We start from the raw sequence: 15,993 nt of genomic DNA, 5'->3' as shown, positions 1-15,993 counted from the left end.
TTTTCGTGTATGATATTATTCTTTCTAGGTTTCATTTAGAGACTTGTAAATTTTTAGAACTTATTGACAATTAAGTGCTTTGTGCTTTGATTGATGATGCTCCAAAATGGAGTCAATAAGCATGAGCTGTCTGTGCACTCACCTCGCTATTTTGGCTCCCCCAGAACTGATTCTCACTGGAGTGCTGTACGAAAAGCTATCTCAGAGGTTGGTATCACCTGTTCTGTTAATGACGTCATGTTTTGTTACCTAACAGTTCTGATAGAGTGCAGAATCAAAACAGGGTGGAGACTGTAGAAGATAACATTGGGTCTTAAATAGGGTACAAGGCATGGAGTGTACAGAGCATAAATCATATGGCTCTGGCTTAATAAGCCGTGCTCCAAGTAGTATTTCTCCTTAGGCCTTTTCTATAAGAAAAGTAGATTTGAGGGCTTGCAACTGTATCTTGTTGATTCTGCCTGAATTTTCTATCATTTGGATAAAGGGCTGATGTTAAATTCCGTTAATGTGAAAAATTCCAGATGCACCTAGGTGGCTCAGTCATTAAGTGCTTTCAGCTCAGGTCATGATGCCAGGGTCCTGAGATCGAGCCCCGCATCGGGCTCCCTGCTCAGTAGGAAGCCTGCTTCTCCCTCTCCCTCTCCCTCTGCTTGTGCTCCCTCTCTCACTGCGTCACTCTCTGTCAAATAAATAAAATCTTTTTTTAAAAAAATTCCAAAAAGCTCAAGAAAGTAAATTATCCATATTCCTATCATTTCAAAGAGTTCCATAACAAAATGAAAATCCACTCCTTCCCTCCCATAACTAATCACCATTAATAGTTTAGTCAGTATGCTTCCTGACCTCTTACCCTACCTATCGCTTAAATCGCTTACATGGACATGCTCATGTGTATGTATGTATGTGTATGTACACATATACAAAAAGGCCATGAATTCTTCAATGCATATCAGTTTCTGATGTTCACTCATTTGTTACGTGGCAGTACACCACAGGGCGGGACCAGAATAGGGACATTTTGATGAAAGATGTACAGGAAGCACCTGGTCTGGAGCACAGAGCTCTGCCCACCAGGCACTGCATGGGGCTGAGGTTCTTGGAAGCTACTAGGATTCAGTGATGGATGGCATCCTCTGGACTTTGGGCTCAAATTGCTGTATTTGTCCACTGAAGTCTGCATGTTCGTGTTTTCCTTTTCTGCATCATCGTTGCTATAGTGATAAGAGAAAGTATTATGGAGGTGAGGAAACAACTCAGTTTTTTGTCTTTACTGTCTTCAGCAGATAAACACTGTTGATGTGTTGACCACAATGGGAGCTATTCCTGCAGGGTTCAGGCCCTCCACACTCTTCCAGCTTCTGGAGGAAGGTAACAGTTGCCGCTGAGCCACCACAAGCTTGTAGTTAAGCAGCGAAGTTTTATGTCTAATGTTATTATTTTAGCCAAAATAAGCTGTTTAAAAAGTTGTTGAATATCACATCTCTTTGGTACTCCTCTATTCCTTTTTATTTCCTAGGGCAGATCCTTCCCTGATCCTGTCAGATGCCGGTGTGTTTACCTGTGCTCTGGCTTCTAGACCCTTTGCTTTATTTCAAAAATATGACTGTTTTAATTATGAGCCCTTCTGTGTATCTTCAGCCCACCTTCCCCTTACTGGTTCCTGCCCTCACCAGTCTACGAGCATGCCTGATACCCTTCAGACCCAGCTCCTCTCACCCTATCCCACGTTAGCCACAGCCTCCCTTTCTCTCCTTTTCTTTGACCAAAGACTTTTCTGAAGAGTTATTATCCATTTGCTTTTCTGTTTTCTTATTTATTCTTGGATTTTTCTGTACTTAACAACATTTGTCCATAAGCTCGTTAAAGAGAAATGATGTTGGGGGAGGATCTCCTATATATCCTGAGTTGTTGAGTTATCTGTGGAAAGGCTGCTTTGAGGCTCCTCGGCCGGGAAGGCTCTTCTCAGCCCTCCCTGCATGTCCAGCAACTTCTCATCCTTTGCAGCCCAGGGAATTCCATCTTCCAAGAGATGCGCTCTTTCAGTCATACCCTTCCACTTGAGCACCCTTTATGGGTCTAAGTTAGTTTATAATTTTTTTATTCTCTCTTCTACTTATTTTTTTTTTAATTATTTCCCCCACCCAACTGTAAATGACAGGGGCCGTATTTCTCTGATTCACATATGTATTTGCAGGTCCTGGCAGAGTGCCTAGCACACAGCGGGAACTCAGAAATTATTTCTCAAATGAATAAATGATTTTGTAAACCTTATTCTTCATACTGAAGTATGAGAAAACAGTATAATAATGGTTTTGTGTTAAGTAAAATTAATAATCATATATTTTTCTAAAGAGTGTTTATACATTTTCTGCTTTTTACAAAAATATTTGAATGGATCATCTTTATCACAGGGCATGCTGTTGGCCTAAAAGTTTTTAAGGTCTTTCTTAAAGCTACTTTAAGATCAGCTCTTATGTGCTTCTGTCTTTACTTTTTCTACCGTTGTTCTTACCAGTAAGGAAATCGCCATTGCCATACATGTCTTACAAGCAAGTTCCTAGTAGGCAACTTGACATTTTGGATGTCTATTTCCTAAATTTGTTGCATAACATTATACATTTTTGGCTTTGTATTTCATCCCTTTCTTTGTAAAAAAATAAAGGAAAAATTATTTTCTCAGGGAATCAGTTTCGAGCAAGTTACTTCTTACAGCCAGAGCTCACTCCTTCACAACTGGCCTTCAGGGATCTAATGTGGGATGCTAAAACAGGCACTGTGAGTATGGTTGCTATCGACAGAATTATACCTTTCCAGATTTGGTTATGGCTGCAATACAGATAACGTGTAAATTGATTAATGCATTCTAGAAAATAAAAAAATTTTCTCTATTTTAATTTTTAATTATTCAGTGATCATTTTATTACTAAGACAACAAAACTGTTGCTCTCTTCTTCCATATTACAAAAGAAGTAATAGGAGGTATGTCTCTTACTCATTCTTTGCATCTGTATAAAAGGAAATGATAATAATACCTCTAACATAGGGTTATTATGAGAATTATATTATATGTGTGGAGGGCTTAGAACAGTGTCTGGCACATGATAACTTAATAAATGTTAGCCAATATCACTAGTAGTGATAATTTTTTTTAATTAAATGGAAATGAGAAAGTTGAAAGATTTTTATAATTATACTTTTTTGGGGATAGCTTAGGGTAAAAGATTCCTGGTATCCTGAGTACTTGAAGTAAGAAATACTCTGGATATATAATTACACTCTCCTCCTTTTTAGCAGATATGAACCACATTAGAGTATATCACTCTCTTTCTTGTTTACCTTCTGCCTTTTCTCCCTTCCTCTCTCAGAGCCTCAAGGGAAGAATAAAAGGGGACCAATATGTTTAGGTTTTGTGGGGAGAGGTGGTATAGAACTTTCCCCTCTCACCCTGAGCATTGCCTGGGGCCTTCTTAGTGTGAAGTATCTTTTATTGAAAGTCAGGAAAGACGTTGTGTTTGGTCTGCTTAGTGTACTAGTACTTGAATAATGGCATTCAATGTCATGAACTTGTACCCAGAGAGCTAAATATTCAGCTCTCATTTCTTAAATTGAAAATGTTGCAAACTGTTAGATATTGTCTTACTTTTTCCATGATATAAGGTCTTTGAATGAAAAGGCCAATGATCATAAAGCAGAATTTTAAGAGTTGAAGATGTTTTTAAATAAGAAACCTGATTGCCAATTTATTCATTGACCTTCTGAACTATACTTGTGAAATAGAACTGAATAATCTTATCCAACGGTCAGTGCATTCTGTCAAAACATCTGTGTAAGAAGCCGGAATGCACTGATTCCATAGTCACATCCTCCATTTTACCTGATTGTACTATTTTTTCATTATGATTTTTGTGTATTTACCCCCAAAATGCAAATATTTCAAATATAAAGGTTTATGGAAAATTTACCTAAGGTTTTTATTTTAAGTTGAACAGACTGTTGGAACTTTTCATATATATATTTAGGTATAATTTTTTTTCTTTCATCCTTTTTTATTGTATGTACATTTTAAGTATTTATAAAAGATGCCTTGAAAATGAATTTGTCTTATAAACCATAAAATAAACCTTTTTTATAAATAATTTCGCTCATAGATTAGGTCAAGACCAAGTCGTGTTTCATTCATTCTGACCCTCTGGAGCTGTAAAATGATTCCTCTTCCAGGAATGAGCATCCAGGTTCTCAGTAGACATGTACGCCTCTGTCTATTTGATGGTAATAAGGTGAGTTTACTGAGGAGTAAATCAGTTCACAGCAGTTGGAAAGATAATTTTCTTAAAGCCACATATTGAACATGTACTGCTTGGGGTATGTCTGTGTCTTTGTCTCCCTTCTCTTTCTCTTTCTCTTTCGCTGTATATACGTGTGTATACATATAAAATAATATGTGGTAGAATGAGGGTTCTGATGACATAGGCTTAATTCCTGGCTCTTTCTGTTGCTAAGTGCATGATGTTCATATGTATCTATCACAGTTAACTCCTCTGAAGCCTTATGAAAAAGGTACTGATGTTGATCTTCTAGTATTATACATGGTTCAAGTCTTGAGTGTACAGAGTATTATGCTTTTGACAAATGTACATACCTGTATGTCCAACACCCAAATCAAGATATGGAGTGTTACCATTGCCTTACAGAGTTTTTTTGTGTCCTTTTCCATTTCACTCCTCCCCAATTCCTAAGAGAATATTTTTACCCCGAACCAAAGACTCTCGATGACTCTTTAAAAATTAATTGATTTGTTTATAAGATACAGCTTAAATACAGTGCTTAGCTGGAAATTTATAGCTTTAACTGAATAGACAAAAATAAGGATTTAAAATCAGTGATCTAAGCTACCAACTCAAGAGGCTAGAAAAGGAAGAGTGAGTTAAACCAGAAGAAAGTAGAATGGAGGAAATATTAGAGATAAGAGTAGAATTCAATGAAAAAAAAAAACTAAGCTTAAATAAAACAAACCTAAATTAATATGCCAAAAAAGAGTAGAATTTAATGAAATAGAAAACAGGTGAATGAAAGAGAAAATTTTAAAAGGCAAAAGTTTATTTTTTGAAAAGATTACAAAATTGAAAAATGCTTATTAACACTGATAAAGAAATTTTAAAAAGAGAAAAAGAAAACAAATGATCATTATCTGACATGAAAATGGAGATCTCATCTCAGATCCACAGACATTAAAAGGATGATACAGGAAAAAAAAAAAAAAGGATGATACAGGGATATCATAAACATCCTTATGCCAATAAACTGACAGTGCAGATAAATAGCTAAATGCCTTGAAAATCATAATTTACCAAAACTGACATAAGAAGAAATAGAAAAGTTGCAACCTCTGTTTAAAAAAATTGAAAGTGTAATTAAAAAATCTTCCAACAAAGAGAACTCTAGGCCCATATGGCTTCACTGGTGAATTTCTCTAAACATTTAAGGTAGAAATAATAGCAATAGTTATAAACTCTTCCAAAGAACAGATAAAGAGGAAATGCTTCCCAACTCATAAGGCCAAGAAAAACATGATACCAACACATAACAAGACATTATAAGAAAGCGAAATTATAAGACCAGTATCTCTCATGAATGTAGACACTAAAACCCTAAACAAAATATTAGCACATTGAATCTAGCAATATATAAAAAGGACACTGTATCATGACTAACTGGAGTTTATTTCAGGAATTCAGTTGTACATAATTGTGTAACCAACATTTAACACTTGAAAATAAATCATTGTAATTTGCCATATTAACAGAACTAAAGTAGAAAAGTTACGTGGTCATCTCAAAAGATATAGAAAAGGCATTTGACAAATTTCAATACCCATTCATAATTTTTTTAAAATTCTCAACAAAGTAGGAACAGAAGGGAACTTCCTCAAATTGGTAAAGGGCAATAAGAGAAAACTAAAGCTGACATCATCATACTTCCTGGTGAAATTTTGAATACTTTCCCCCTAAGATCAGGAACAAATCAAGGATGTCCAAGGGAAAAAAGACAACTCAGTTTTTTAAATTGGCAGAAGACTTGAGAACAGGCACTTAAACAAATATATCAAAAACCAAGAGACATAAAAAGATATGTATATAACATATAAGAAGTCCTCAAGGAAATGCAAGTTAAAATCACAGTGAGAGAGAGCCAACTAAATATGTATATGTAGAAAGATCCATTTCTATAAATGTATAAGAAACCCACCTTAACTATAATAAATATAGGCAGGCTAAAAGGAGAAGGATGAAAAGGGTAGACAATTCAAAAAGATAGTAATATTCAGAAGAAGGAAAATTAGCAGGAATAAAGAAACACATTACATGATAAAAGAGACAGTTCACCAAGAGGACATAATAATTCTAAATATGTATATACCTATAGAGCTTCAAAATACATGAAGTAAAACTTGATAAACTGAAAGGAGAAACAGGCAAAGCCATAGTTATAGTTGAAAACTTACCACTTCTCTCTCAGGAAACTGTGGAACAAGCAAACAAAATTAGTAAGTATATAGAAGAACTGAATTAACACCATCGACAAACTGGATCTAATAAACATTTGTATAGCAGTTCACCCCAAATAGTAAAGTACCCATTCTTTCAAGTGCTTGTGGAACATTTGCCAAGAGAGATGGCCCTAAACAAATGTAAAAGAATTGAAATCATACAATGAATCGTCTTTGATTGTGTGGGATTGAATTAGAAATCAGTCACAGAAAGATAACTGAAAAAAATCCTTAAATGTTTGGAAATTAATGGATTAAAAGGAAGTTTCCAGGGAAATTAGAAAATAATGGAGCTGAACAAAAAGTGAAAACAAGTCACATAATTTGTGGAGTGTTGATAAAGCATTGTTTAGGTGGAAATTTACAACTCTAGTTACATTAGAAAAGAATTTTCAAATTGATAGTCTAAGCTCCCTCCTGAGAAGATGATGCTTGGGTTGGGATCTAGGGATGAGTAGGCCTTAAGAAGGTGAAAGGAAAGGGGTGTGTGAACCTGGCCAAAGGAGCAGCACAGGCAAAGGCCTTAGTGGGAAACGACTTAGGGAAGGCCAGTGTGGCCGAGTGGAGAGAACAAGGGGAAGTGTAGGACGGAATGAAATGGGAGATGTCAGGAAGGAGCACAGTGTAAGACACTGTAAGCCCTGATGTGAGGGAGTTTTGTCTTTCTCCTAAAAACAGGGAAAGTCATTGGAGGAAGTGATATAGTTTTAGATTTATGCATTAGGAATATCTCTGGCTCTTCTTTGGAGATGAATTAGAGGGGGTCCAGAAGAGATATGAGTAGACAATTTAGGGGCTATGGCAAAGTGTGTTGGTCAAAAGGCAGCCATGTCATCTCCAAAAAAAAACCCCAAATCTGGAGCCATTTGCCCCAGTTTAACTGTGGTTCCACCAGCCTGGTGTAAGACCCTGACCAGATTACTTGGCCTTGCTCTTTTCCCTTTGACATCTGGCACACATCTCTTGGGGCCGCTGTGAGGATGAAATGAGTTAATATAACCAGTAAAGCACTTAGAACATACATAGAACATGTCACGTGTGGATAGATGAGATATGAGGCTAGGAACTTAGACTAGGGAGGTAGAAATGGAGAGGAGAACTATGGCCGGAAGGATATTTAGACTGTAAAAATCACAATTTGGTAATGGCTTGGAAATGGTGAGTGAGGAAGAGTGGGGTGTCCACCATGACCCGCATCTAGGTGGATGGCCGTGACATTCAATGAGATAGGAACATCAGGAGCCCATCTGGTTTGGAGGAGTTTGGGTTTAGCTTTGCGTGTGCTGAGTATACTTCCTGCTCCCAGTGCCTTTCTTTTTTTCTGTGCTTGTGCCATTATAGTGATCCCTCCCTCATTTCTACACGCCCTGTAAAAAGCCACTGCCACTAAGAAGCCAGTAGGTGTCATCAATGACCAAGAAAAGATGAATTGCCTTCTTTGCTCAGATCTGGTTTGATACTTTACTTTAGCTCTTCCTAGTCTCATTTATGAGAAACTAAAGATTGAAATTTTATTTAAGTAACAAATCAAAATAATAGAAGTGATTCATTTAAAAGTAGTAGAAGTGAATTTATGTAACTAATTTATATCGGATTTCCAATGGACAAGTGTTAGAAGATATTTAATAGTTACATAAATACTCATTGCTATTTACTTAACAGGACTTCACTAGTTCCATTTAAAAAGCATTGTTATTAAAAGGCTACATACACTGACAACCACATCACACAGTATTGTATTTACTTCAACAGTTAAGCATAATTTAGAACACTCAAGAGGGTATTTACTGTCACTTTTACTCCTTTCATTGTTCTTCCTTCCTTCCTGATGTTCAAAGATCATATCCTGTTTAGAGAATTTCCTTTAACCATTCTTTATGTCAGCTACAATTTCTCTTCGTTTTACTTTATCCAAGAATGTTTGTTTCCCTTTCATTCCTGAAGAATATTTTCACTAAATGTGGAATTCTGGCTTTTTTTTTTTTAAGCACTTGAGAAATATTGTTCCACTTCCTTCTGTGGTTTCTGATGGGAAATCCACTGTCACTAGAATGGGTTTCCCTGTTGGTAAATCTAAGTGTTATTTCTCACTGCTTTTAAGAAATGTGTGTCTAGTTTTTGTACTTGTCCTTGGGCATGGATTTCTTGGGTTTATCCTGTTTAAGGTTTGCTCAGCTTCTTGAACTGTAGGATTGTGTCCTTTGCCAAACTTGGGGATATTTTAGCCATTATTTTCTTGAACACTTTCCTAGCTCCAGACTCTTTTCTAGGACTCTGATGACATGAGTGTGAGATCTGTTGTTATAATCCCACCAGTTCCTGAGGCTCTGTTTACTTTTTTCCATCGATTTTATCTTAGTTGTTCAGAATGCATAATTTCTATTTTCCTATCTTCAAGTTCACTGATTCTTTTCTCTCTTTTTTATTCAGCATTTGAGTCTGTCCAGCGAGTTGTGTGTTTGTGCACATGTGTGTTTTTAACTGTGGTTATTATATTTTTCAGTTCTAGAATTTCCACTAGGTTCTTCATTTTATCTTCTATTTCTTTGTTGAGATTTCCTTATTTCTTTCTTGACATTTTGTATTTCTTCAGTATTTTACATTTTTTCAGACATGTCTGTAGTTGCTTACTGAAGTATTTTTCAGTGTCTGCTTTAAAATGCTTGTCAGGTAATTCCAACATTTGTCTTTTCGCATTCAAGCTGAGATTTTCCTGATTAGTGGTATGATGATTGTTGTTTTTTTTTTCTTCTTATTGGATCTTGGACATTGTGGGTGTTAGGAGCTTCTGGATCTTATTTTAATTTTCACTTTAGCACGCTTCTGACACCATGCTATCAAGGGAAGGTGGTGCCACCTCACTACTCCAAGTGAGAATGGAAGTCCAGGTTCCCCACTTGGCTTCTGTTCACACCCCTGGGAGGACAATGTGCTTCCTGACCTTGGAGCCCTAGTAGAAGTTCAGGCTCCTCACTAGGCCTCCATTGACAGCACTCACTGAGTCATTCTTCAGGACCTATGATTCCTAGCCAGTCTGTTTTCATGTTTCCTTATTGGGCATTACATATAAAATAAAAATAAGGCTTGTAAATTTCATTATATCAAATTTTACATCAAAAAAGATTTTATTTATTTATTTGAGAGAGAATGAGAGAAAGAGCATGAGAAGGAGGAGGGTCAGAAGGAGAAGCAGACTCCCTGCCGAGCAGGGAGCCTGATGCGGGACTCAATCTCAGGACTCCAGGATCATGAACTGAGCCAAAGGCAGTCGCTTAACCAACTGAGCCAACCAGGTGCCCCTATCTACTTATTTTTAAAGCTTAGTTTTAACGATGCTATACTAAAATACTGTTACCTAAAATAAAAATTGTAGGGGCACTTGGCTGGCTCAGTTAGAAGAGTATGCAACTTTTGGGGCACCTGGATGTTTCAGTGGGTTAAACCTCTGCCCTTGACTTGGGTCATGATCTCAGGGTCAGACTCTGCTCAGCAGGGAGCCTGCTTCCCCCTCTCTCCCTGTCTGCCTATCCGCCTACTCGTGATATTTCTCTCTGTCAAATAAATAAATAAAATCTTAAAAAAGAAGGAGAAGAAGAAGAGCAGGCAACTTTTGGTCCTGGCATCATGAGTTCAAGCCTCATATTGGGTGTATAGATTACTTAAAATAAATGGATAAACTTAAATAAAATAAAACAAAAATTTTATGTTTTCTCTTTCTTTGGAAGATGGCAATTTTAGCCATATCTTTGTGGAATTTGAACTCTTCAGTTTTTGCTTCTTTTGTATTTCATTGCTTTTTGTACATTGTAGGACAGACTTCTTACAGTAGCATTTTACAAGAGATAAGTCTCAGGAAGACTATAACGTATGCGGCTGGAGATCTTGAAGAAAACTGAGGCTGTATATCTGAGCTATTATCAGCATTATCTGTCCTTAGTTGCAGGGTGATGGGCTACCATAAAATGCTATGCTGGGTCACATTTCTTAAAAGGTCATTTGTATCTGGAATTTCACTTCCTTTTCTGATAAACCTGTTCCAGATAGTAAATATTCCACTTACTATAATTTATTACTAGTGCCAAGATCTGAGTCTGAATTTATCACTTCTTTTGTTATTTTATAAATTAGTGCCACAATAGCTTTTTGTTACTCATTTTTAAAGTTCTGTATGTCCTTGATGTAAAAAGAAAACAGTCACAGAGTTGCACAAACTAAGAAGTGAAAGAATCCCCTGGAGGCCCTCGGCTCTGCACAGTATGGGGCCTGTTCAGTGTTAACTATTTGGGTTGTAAAAGTGGTGAACAGTTTGGGGTTTTTTCTTTTTAAATTTTTTCAAATTTTATTTATTTTAGATGGCAGTGGGGAGGGACAGAGGGAAATGGAGAAAAATCTTCAAGCAGACCATCCCACCCAAGCCTGGAACTCAGGGCTTGATTCCAGGACCCTATGATCATGACCTGACCCCAAATCAGAAATCAGATGCCTAACCTACCCAGTCGGCCAGGCACCCCTAGAAGCGAGGATGTTTTAGAGTGCTCTATACAACATCATCTCTAATAAGGAAATCTTGTTTCAGGTTCTGAGCAATATCCACACAGTCAGAGCCACATGGCTACCTAAAAAGCCCAAAACGTGGACCTTTTCTCCCCAGGTAAGGAATCTGCTAAGTGAATGGAATGAAACGTGAACATCTTTTACCTGTTAAGTGATAGGCAATTAATTTCTGAAGCAAATCTGTCCATGTGTATCCCTGAAACAATGTACTTATTTTAAGCACAGAATATATGGGGCCAGATTTGAATCTTTAGATTAATATTCCTTGAAGACTTCCATAAAAATTACTTTTGTTTCTGACTCATCAGAGTAATAATTCCTATGAATCATCTCATTCCGTGGATTTTGGGGTTCAATTCTAGGAAATGCCCCCTGATGAAAATGAAAACAGAGAGATAAATTTAGGAAGTGTTTTTCACAAATGAAATCAACCGTGCTAATGAAAGCTGGGCTTTCTTCAGATAAAATCAAGGGTGACGCCCGGGGCTGGTACATTATATCCAGGCACTGTCAAGCCTGGAACAAAAAAAAAGACTGGAATGAGGTTAGGGGACTTCAAACCTCAGAGTCTCTATGACATAGATGTATTTGAACATGAAGATTTGATATCTAGACGTTCTTTTATTGTCTCTGGTTTATTTTACTTTACTTTTTTCCTACCTCTAAAGTTTCATGACTTTAGTATTCATTTCCCATAACTAATTCCCTTGGGGCACTGCACCCTAAAAACCCTCCATGAACCTTTCTCTTACTGCATCTGAAGATCTTCAAGCAGTAGGGATTCAAAGAGAGGGCACAGGGCATAGAGGAGGCCCAGCCACCCGGTGTGTGTGCTGCATGTGCCCATGCTTGCCTGTCATACATCTCCTGAAAGTCCAGTTTGATCGAAGCACCCTGCTGCTTGTATCTCGGCATAATGCCTCACAGTTCTGAAGGTGCATCTCTGTGTATTTGAAGCATTTAGGGTTGAATTTTCTAATTTTTTTCTGGATGTAAAAACAAACTGTTTGGAAGAATAAATATTAAGAAATTTTTCCTTTTTGAGGGAAATTAAGCATCTGTTAGGTGCAAGACATTCTTCCTAGGCTCTGTGGGAACTTACATGTTGGTAGAGAAGAAACATATATGGCTATGATAACAATAACCTGTCTTTATGGAGCTGTGTCTATGTGCCAGGCATGGTGGTAGGGCCTCCTGGGCATGATGTATGATCTCATTTAATCCTTAGAATAGCCTTGTGGGGGTGGGGTGTGTTGATAACCACCACAAGGGCAAAATGTCATGGTTGCAGGGCTCCCAAGGGTTGTGAAAGCGCAGGGGAGGATGACCTTAATTCCAATCATCAGGCTCAGGGAAGGTTTTGTAGAAGAGAAACCAGACTTTGAGGGCTGGGGAGAATTTTATAGGCAAGACAGAGGGGTGTGGTTGTCCAGAGAGAGGAAAAGGAATGAGCGAAAGAGAAAGGAAAGGAAAATTTGCAAGGCACACCTTGGAAAAGTTGAGCAAATGTGTGTATGAAGTCTTCAATTTTGGTTCTGTTTACAAAAAACAAGGATTAATATACATATCTTATTATATATGCAAACTATTTTTATAACACCTCTGCAGACTTATGTACCGTACATGTTTCACACTAGCCTCTATTCTCACCAAAGAGTGAATGAAGATAAAGGTATTTCCCTCAACATAAAACTTAAAATTTTTTTTGAAGATTTTATTTATTTATTTATTTATTTATTTATTTATTTGACAGAGATCACAAGTAGGCAGAGAGGCAGGCAGAGAGTGAGCGAGGGGAATGCAGGCTCCCTGCTGAGCAGAGAGCCCGATGTGGGGCTAAATCCCAGGACCCTGAGATCATGACCTGAGCAGAAGGCAGAGGCTTAACCCACTGAGCCACCCAGGTGCCCAAAACTTAAATTTTTTTAACGTAAAATTATTGGTGTGGATAGGTCCCATCCATCTGCTCTCTGTTTCCTTTAAAAGGACCATTATTATTTTGCAAAGTTATAAACTGTGCACAAATGAGTAGAGCTGAAACCTCCCTCCCATTTTAAATTTTTATTCGTAACTTCATTTTCTTTATTGTTCCAGGTTACTGGCATCTTGCCTTGCTTGCTTGATGGCGATTGTTTTATCAGATCCAATTCTTCATCTCCAGATCTTGGAATATTATTTGAACTTGGAATTTCTTATATTCGCAATGTATGTCAGTTGAAAGATAACGCTTTCTAACGTATCAGTGAAAGGGAAGTTTAAAAAAAAAGTCTACATTTACAAGTAAAATAATTGAGGCTTTTGTGTGTAATAAAATTTTAATCTCTTGAGGAATGGGAATTATGGTTCTTAGTTTATATATAGTGCTGCTTTCTCAGTAGCACTTACAATAAAAGTATATTTATATGTATAGCTTGAGGGAACTTCAGTGCTTTTAAAGAATGAAGATTTGAAAAGGATGAGACTTTGCAGAAAGTGATGAGAGATGTTCAGTGGCATTCCCACAGTGTTTTACCTCTATCCTAGAGGGTCAGGGTATACTTAACCTTGTGACTGACAGCTCTAATTAAGGGACCTGTCAGAGTGGTAATTTTTATAAAGGGAGCACCAGAAAATTGGATTAACTCATGTCATATAAACAATTGAACCAGGAGGGTCTGTGATAGTTATTTTTATTTTATTAAGTCTTTTATTTTAATTCCAGTATAATTAACATACCATGTTGTATTAGTTTCAGGCGTACAATATAGTAATTGAGAGTTCTGTACGTTGTTCAGTGCTCGGCATAATAAATGTGCTCTTAATCATCTTCACCTACTTGACGTGATAGTAATTAAATATCTCCACATTCTAAGAATACCTCACTAGGTGTAGTATATATGCTTGGCCTCAAGGTGACCCAGAAAACCAACTGCTATTATATTGATAGTATTACACTATCCTTTCATTTCTTTAAGGCAGATGCACCCATCCATGTTATGGGTGGGTAGGACAGGAGAGGGGAGCAGGGCCCGAAGCAAGTCCCCAGTGGCCTTTAGTAGGTAGAGATAAAGATCTGGTGGATGATTAAAAAATTAAAAATAATTTAATCTGTGCATTCCATCTCTCACTGAGACAAAGCTGCATAGTCCCATGTAGTACTGATGTGGTTTAGATCATTCCACAGAATGTTTATATCATTCAAGAAACAATAGCAGCAGTTGCCACATTGTCAGGTTTAAGGGATTTTCTTTCTTCCTTTTTTTTTTTTGGATTTTATTTATTTATTGGGCAGACAGAGATCACAAGCAAGTAGAGAGGCAGGCAGAGAGAGAGGAGGAAGGAGGCTCTCCGCAGAGCAGAGAGCCCGATGTGGGGCTCGATCCCAGGACACTGGGACCACGACCCAAGCTGAAGGCAGAGGCTTTAACTCACTGAGCCACCCAGGTGCCCTGGGATTTTCAAAAGTAATTTGACAAGATAGGATTTTCACTTTACATACTACCTTTGCCATCTGGCCGGCAAGGAAAATGGGACCCACTGTGTTTTACTTTATTTTCTTGTGAAGAATTTTTTAGTCCTAGAAGTGAATGCTAATTTTGTTCCCTTTAAAAGACTTGGTATGTGCTTTTAAATTCGACTGGTTCACATAGTAAGTTTTGCCTATTTATTTCCTAGTCAACCGGTGAAAGAGGAGAACTAAGTTGTGGCTGGGTGTTTCTTAAACTTTTTGATGCCAGTGGAATTCCTATTCCAGCGAAGTAAGTTGCCTATATATTCCTTCCAAATGAATAATTTTGTAGAAATTCATTATTTAGAATCTGGATATGTCGGGTTTGCAGAGTGTATAATGAGTTAGTATTTCAAAAACTTGGGGGAGAAGTTTTAATGTTCTTTGAGTGATATATGAGAACAGCATGAACAGGGTCATCTTAAAGAGGAAGAAATACCACTTACAGAATAGGCATTTTGAAAGATGTTTACCCAAGGGGCCCTAGCTAGTTCAATCATTTGAGCATCCATCCGACTTGGTTGTGGTTCAGGTCATGAACTCAGGGTGGTGAGACTGAGCCCTGCATCTGGCTTTGCTCTGAGCATGGAGCCTGCTTGGGATTCTCTCTCTTCCTCTCCCTCTCATTCTGTTCCTCTCCCACCCCTGCTCGCTCCCTCGCTCTCTCTCTCTCTCTCTTTTTCAAACAAACAAAAAATCAAACAAATAATAAAAGTTGTTTACTCTCTGTTGGAAATGTTTTTAAGTAATTTTCTATGGTATTAGCACATTTCACAGTGCTGAAACAGAACCTGATTCTCTCCAAAGAGTGGGAAAGCTAAGTCCAGGATCCCCAGGTCCTCCGTGACTCTACCTTTCTCCTATAGGTGATAAACTGAAATTGTAATGGCAGTCCCTGTAAATGAATTTAAAATTTAAGACCAAAAGGCAGACGGGTACCAAATATCTGTGTTATATACATAATGGTCAGATTTTTATCCCTCATATAAAATGGGTTCTCTAAAATGAGTAAGAAAAAGACAGTCCAAGTTTTTTTTTTAATTTATTTTCAGCGTAACAGTATTCATTGTTTTTGCACCACACCCAGTTCTCCATGTAATACGTGCCCTCCTTAATACCCACCACAGTCCAAGTTTTTAAATGGGCATACACAAAAAATCTAAGTCTAAGATATAAACGACAAATGCACAGAGGAGATACACATGGGCAGTCATCAGGATGGTAATTAAGATCCAGGGTTTGGAAGTATACCATTCAGGGCTCGCCCCTGGCTCTGTCTGTATAACTGTAAGCCAGGTTCCGGATTTCTTGCCTGCAAGCCCCAATTTCCTCTTCAGAATGGGAGATTGTAAAAGTTCCTACCCCTAACGGTTATTATGAGGATTGATTTAGACAATGTTCC

General features: G+C 37.5%; 1 protein-coding gene across 5 annotated transcripts in view; it reads left to right on the top strand.

The window, feature by feature from the left end:
• Positions 1-15,993, top strand: part of NPHP1 (nephrocystin 1) — a 54,466-nt gene that overhangs the window by 16,917 nt on the left and 21,556 nt on the right. For 3 of the 5 annotated variants that reach the window (XM_082743334.1, XM_082743337.1, XM_082743336.1), the window contains 7 exons: positions 165-207; positions 1,284-1,371; positions 2,684-2,778; positions 4,152-4,280; positions 11,127-11,201; positions 13,199-13,309; positions 14,759-14,841. In XM_082743334.1, coding sequence (XP_082599460.1) covers positions 165-207; positions 1,284-1,371; positions 2,684-2,778; positions 4,152-4,280; positions 11,127-11,201; positions 13,199-13,309; positions 14,759-14,841 — 624 coding nt within the window. The remainder of the gene's footprint in view (positions 1-164; positions 208-1,283; positions 1,372-2,683; positions 2,779-4,151; positions 4,281-11,126; positions 11,202-13,198; positions 13,310-14,758; positions 14,842-15,993) is intronic. The other 2 variants (XM_082743335.1, XM_082743338.1) reach the window with 1 other exon arrangement.

The sequence above is a fragment of the Mustela nivalis genome, assembly GCF_964662115.1.
Source record: "Mustela nivalis genome assembly, chromosome: 8".
Taxonomy (NCBI): Eukaryota; Metazoa; Chordata; class Mammalia; order Carnivora; family Mustelidae; genus Mustela; species Mustela nivalis.
This window is presented reverse-complemented; position numbering and strand designations above follow the sequence as displayed.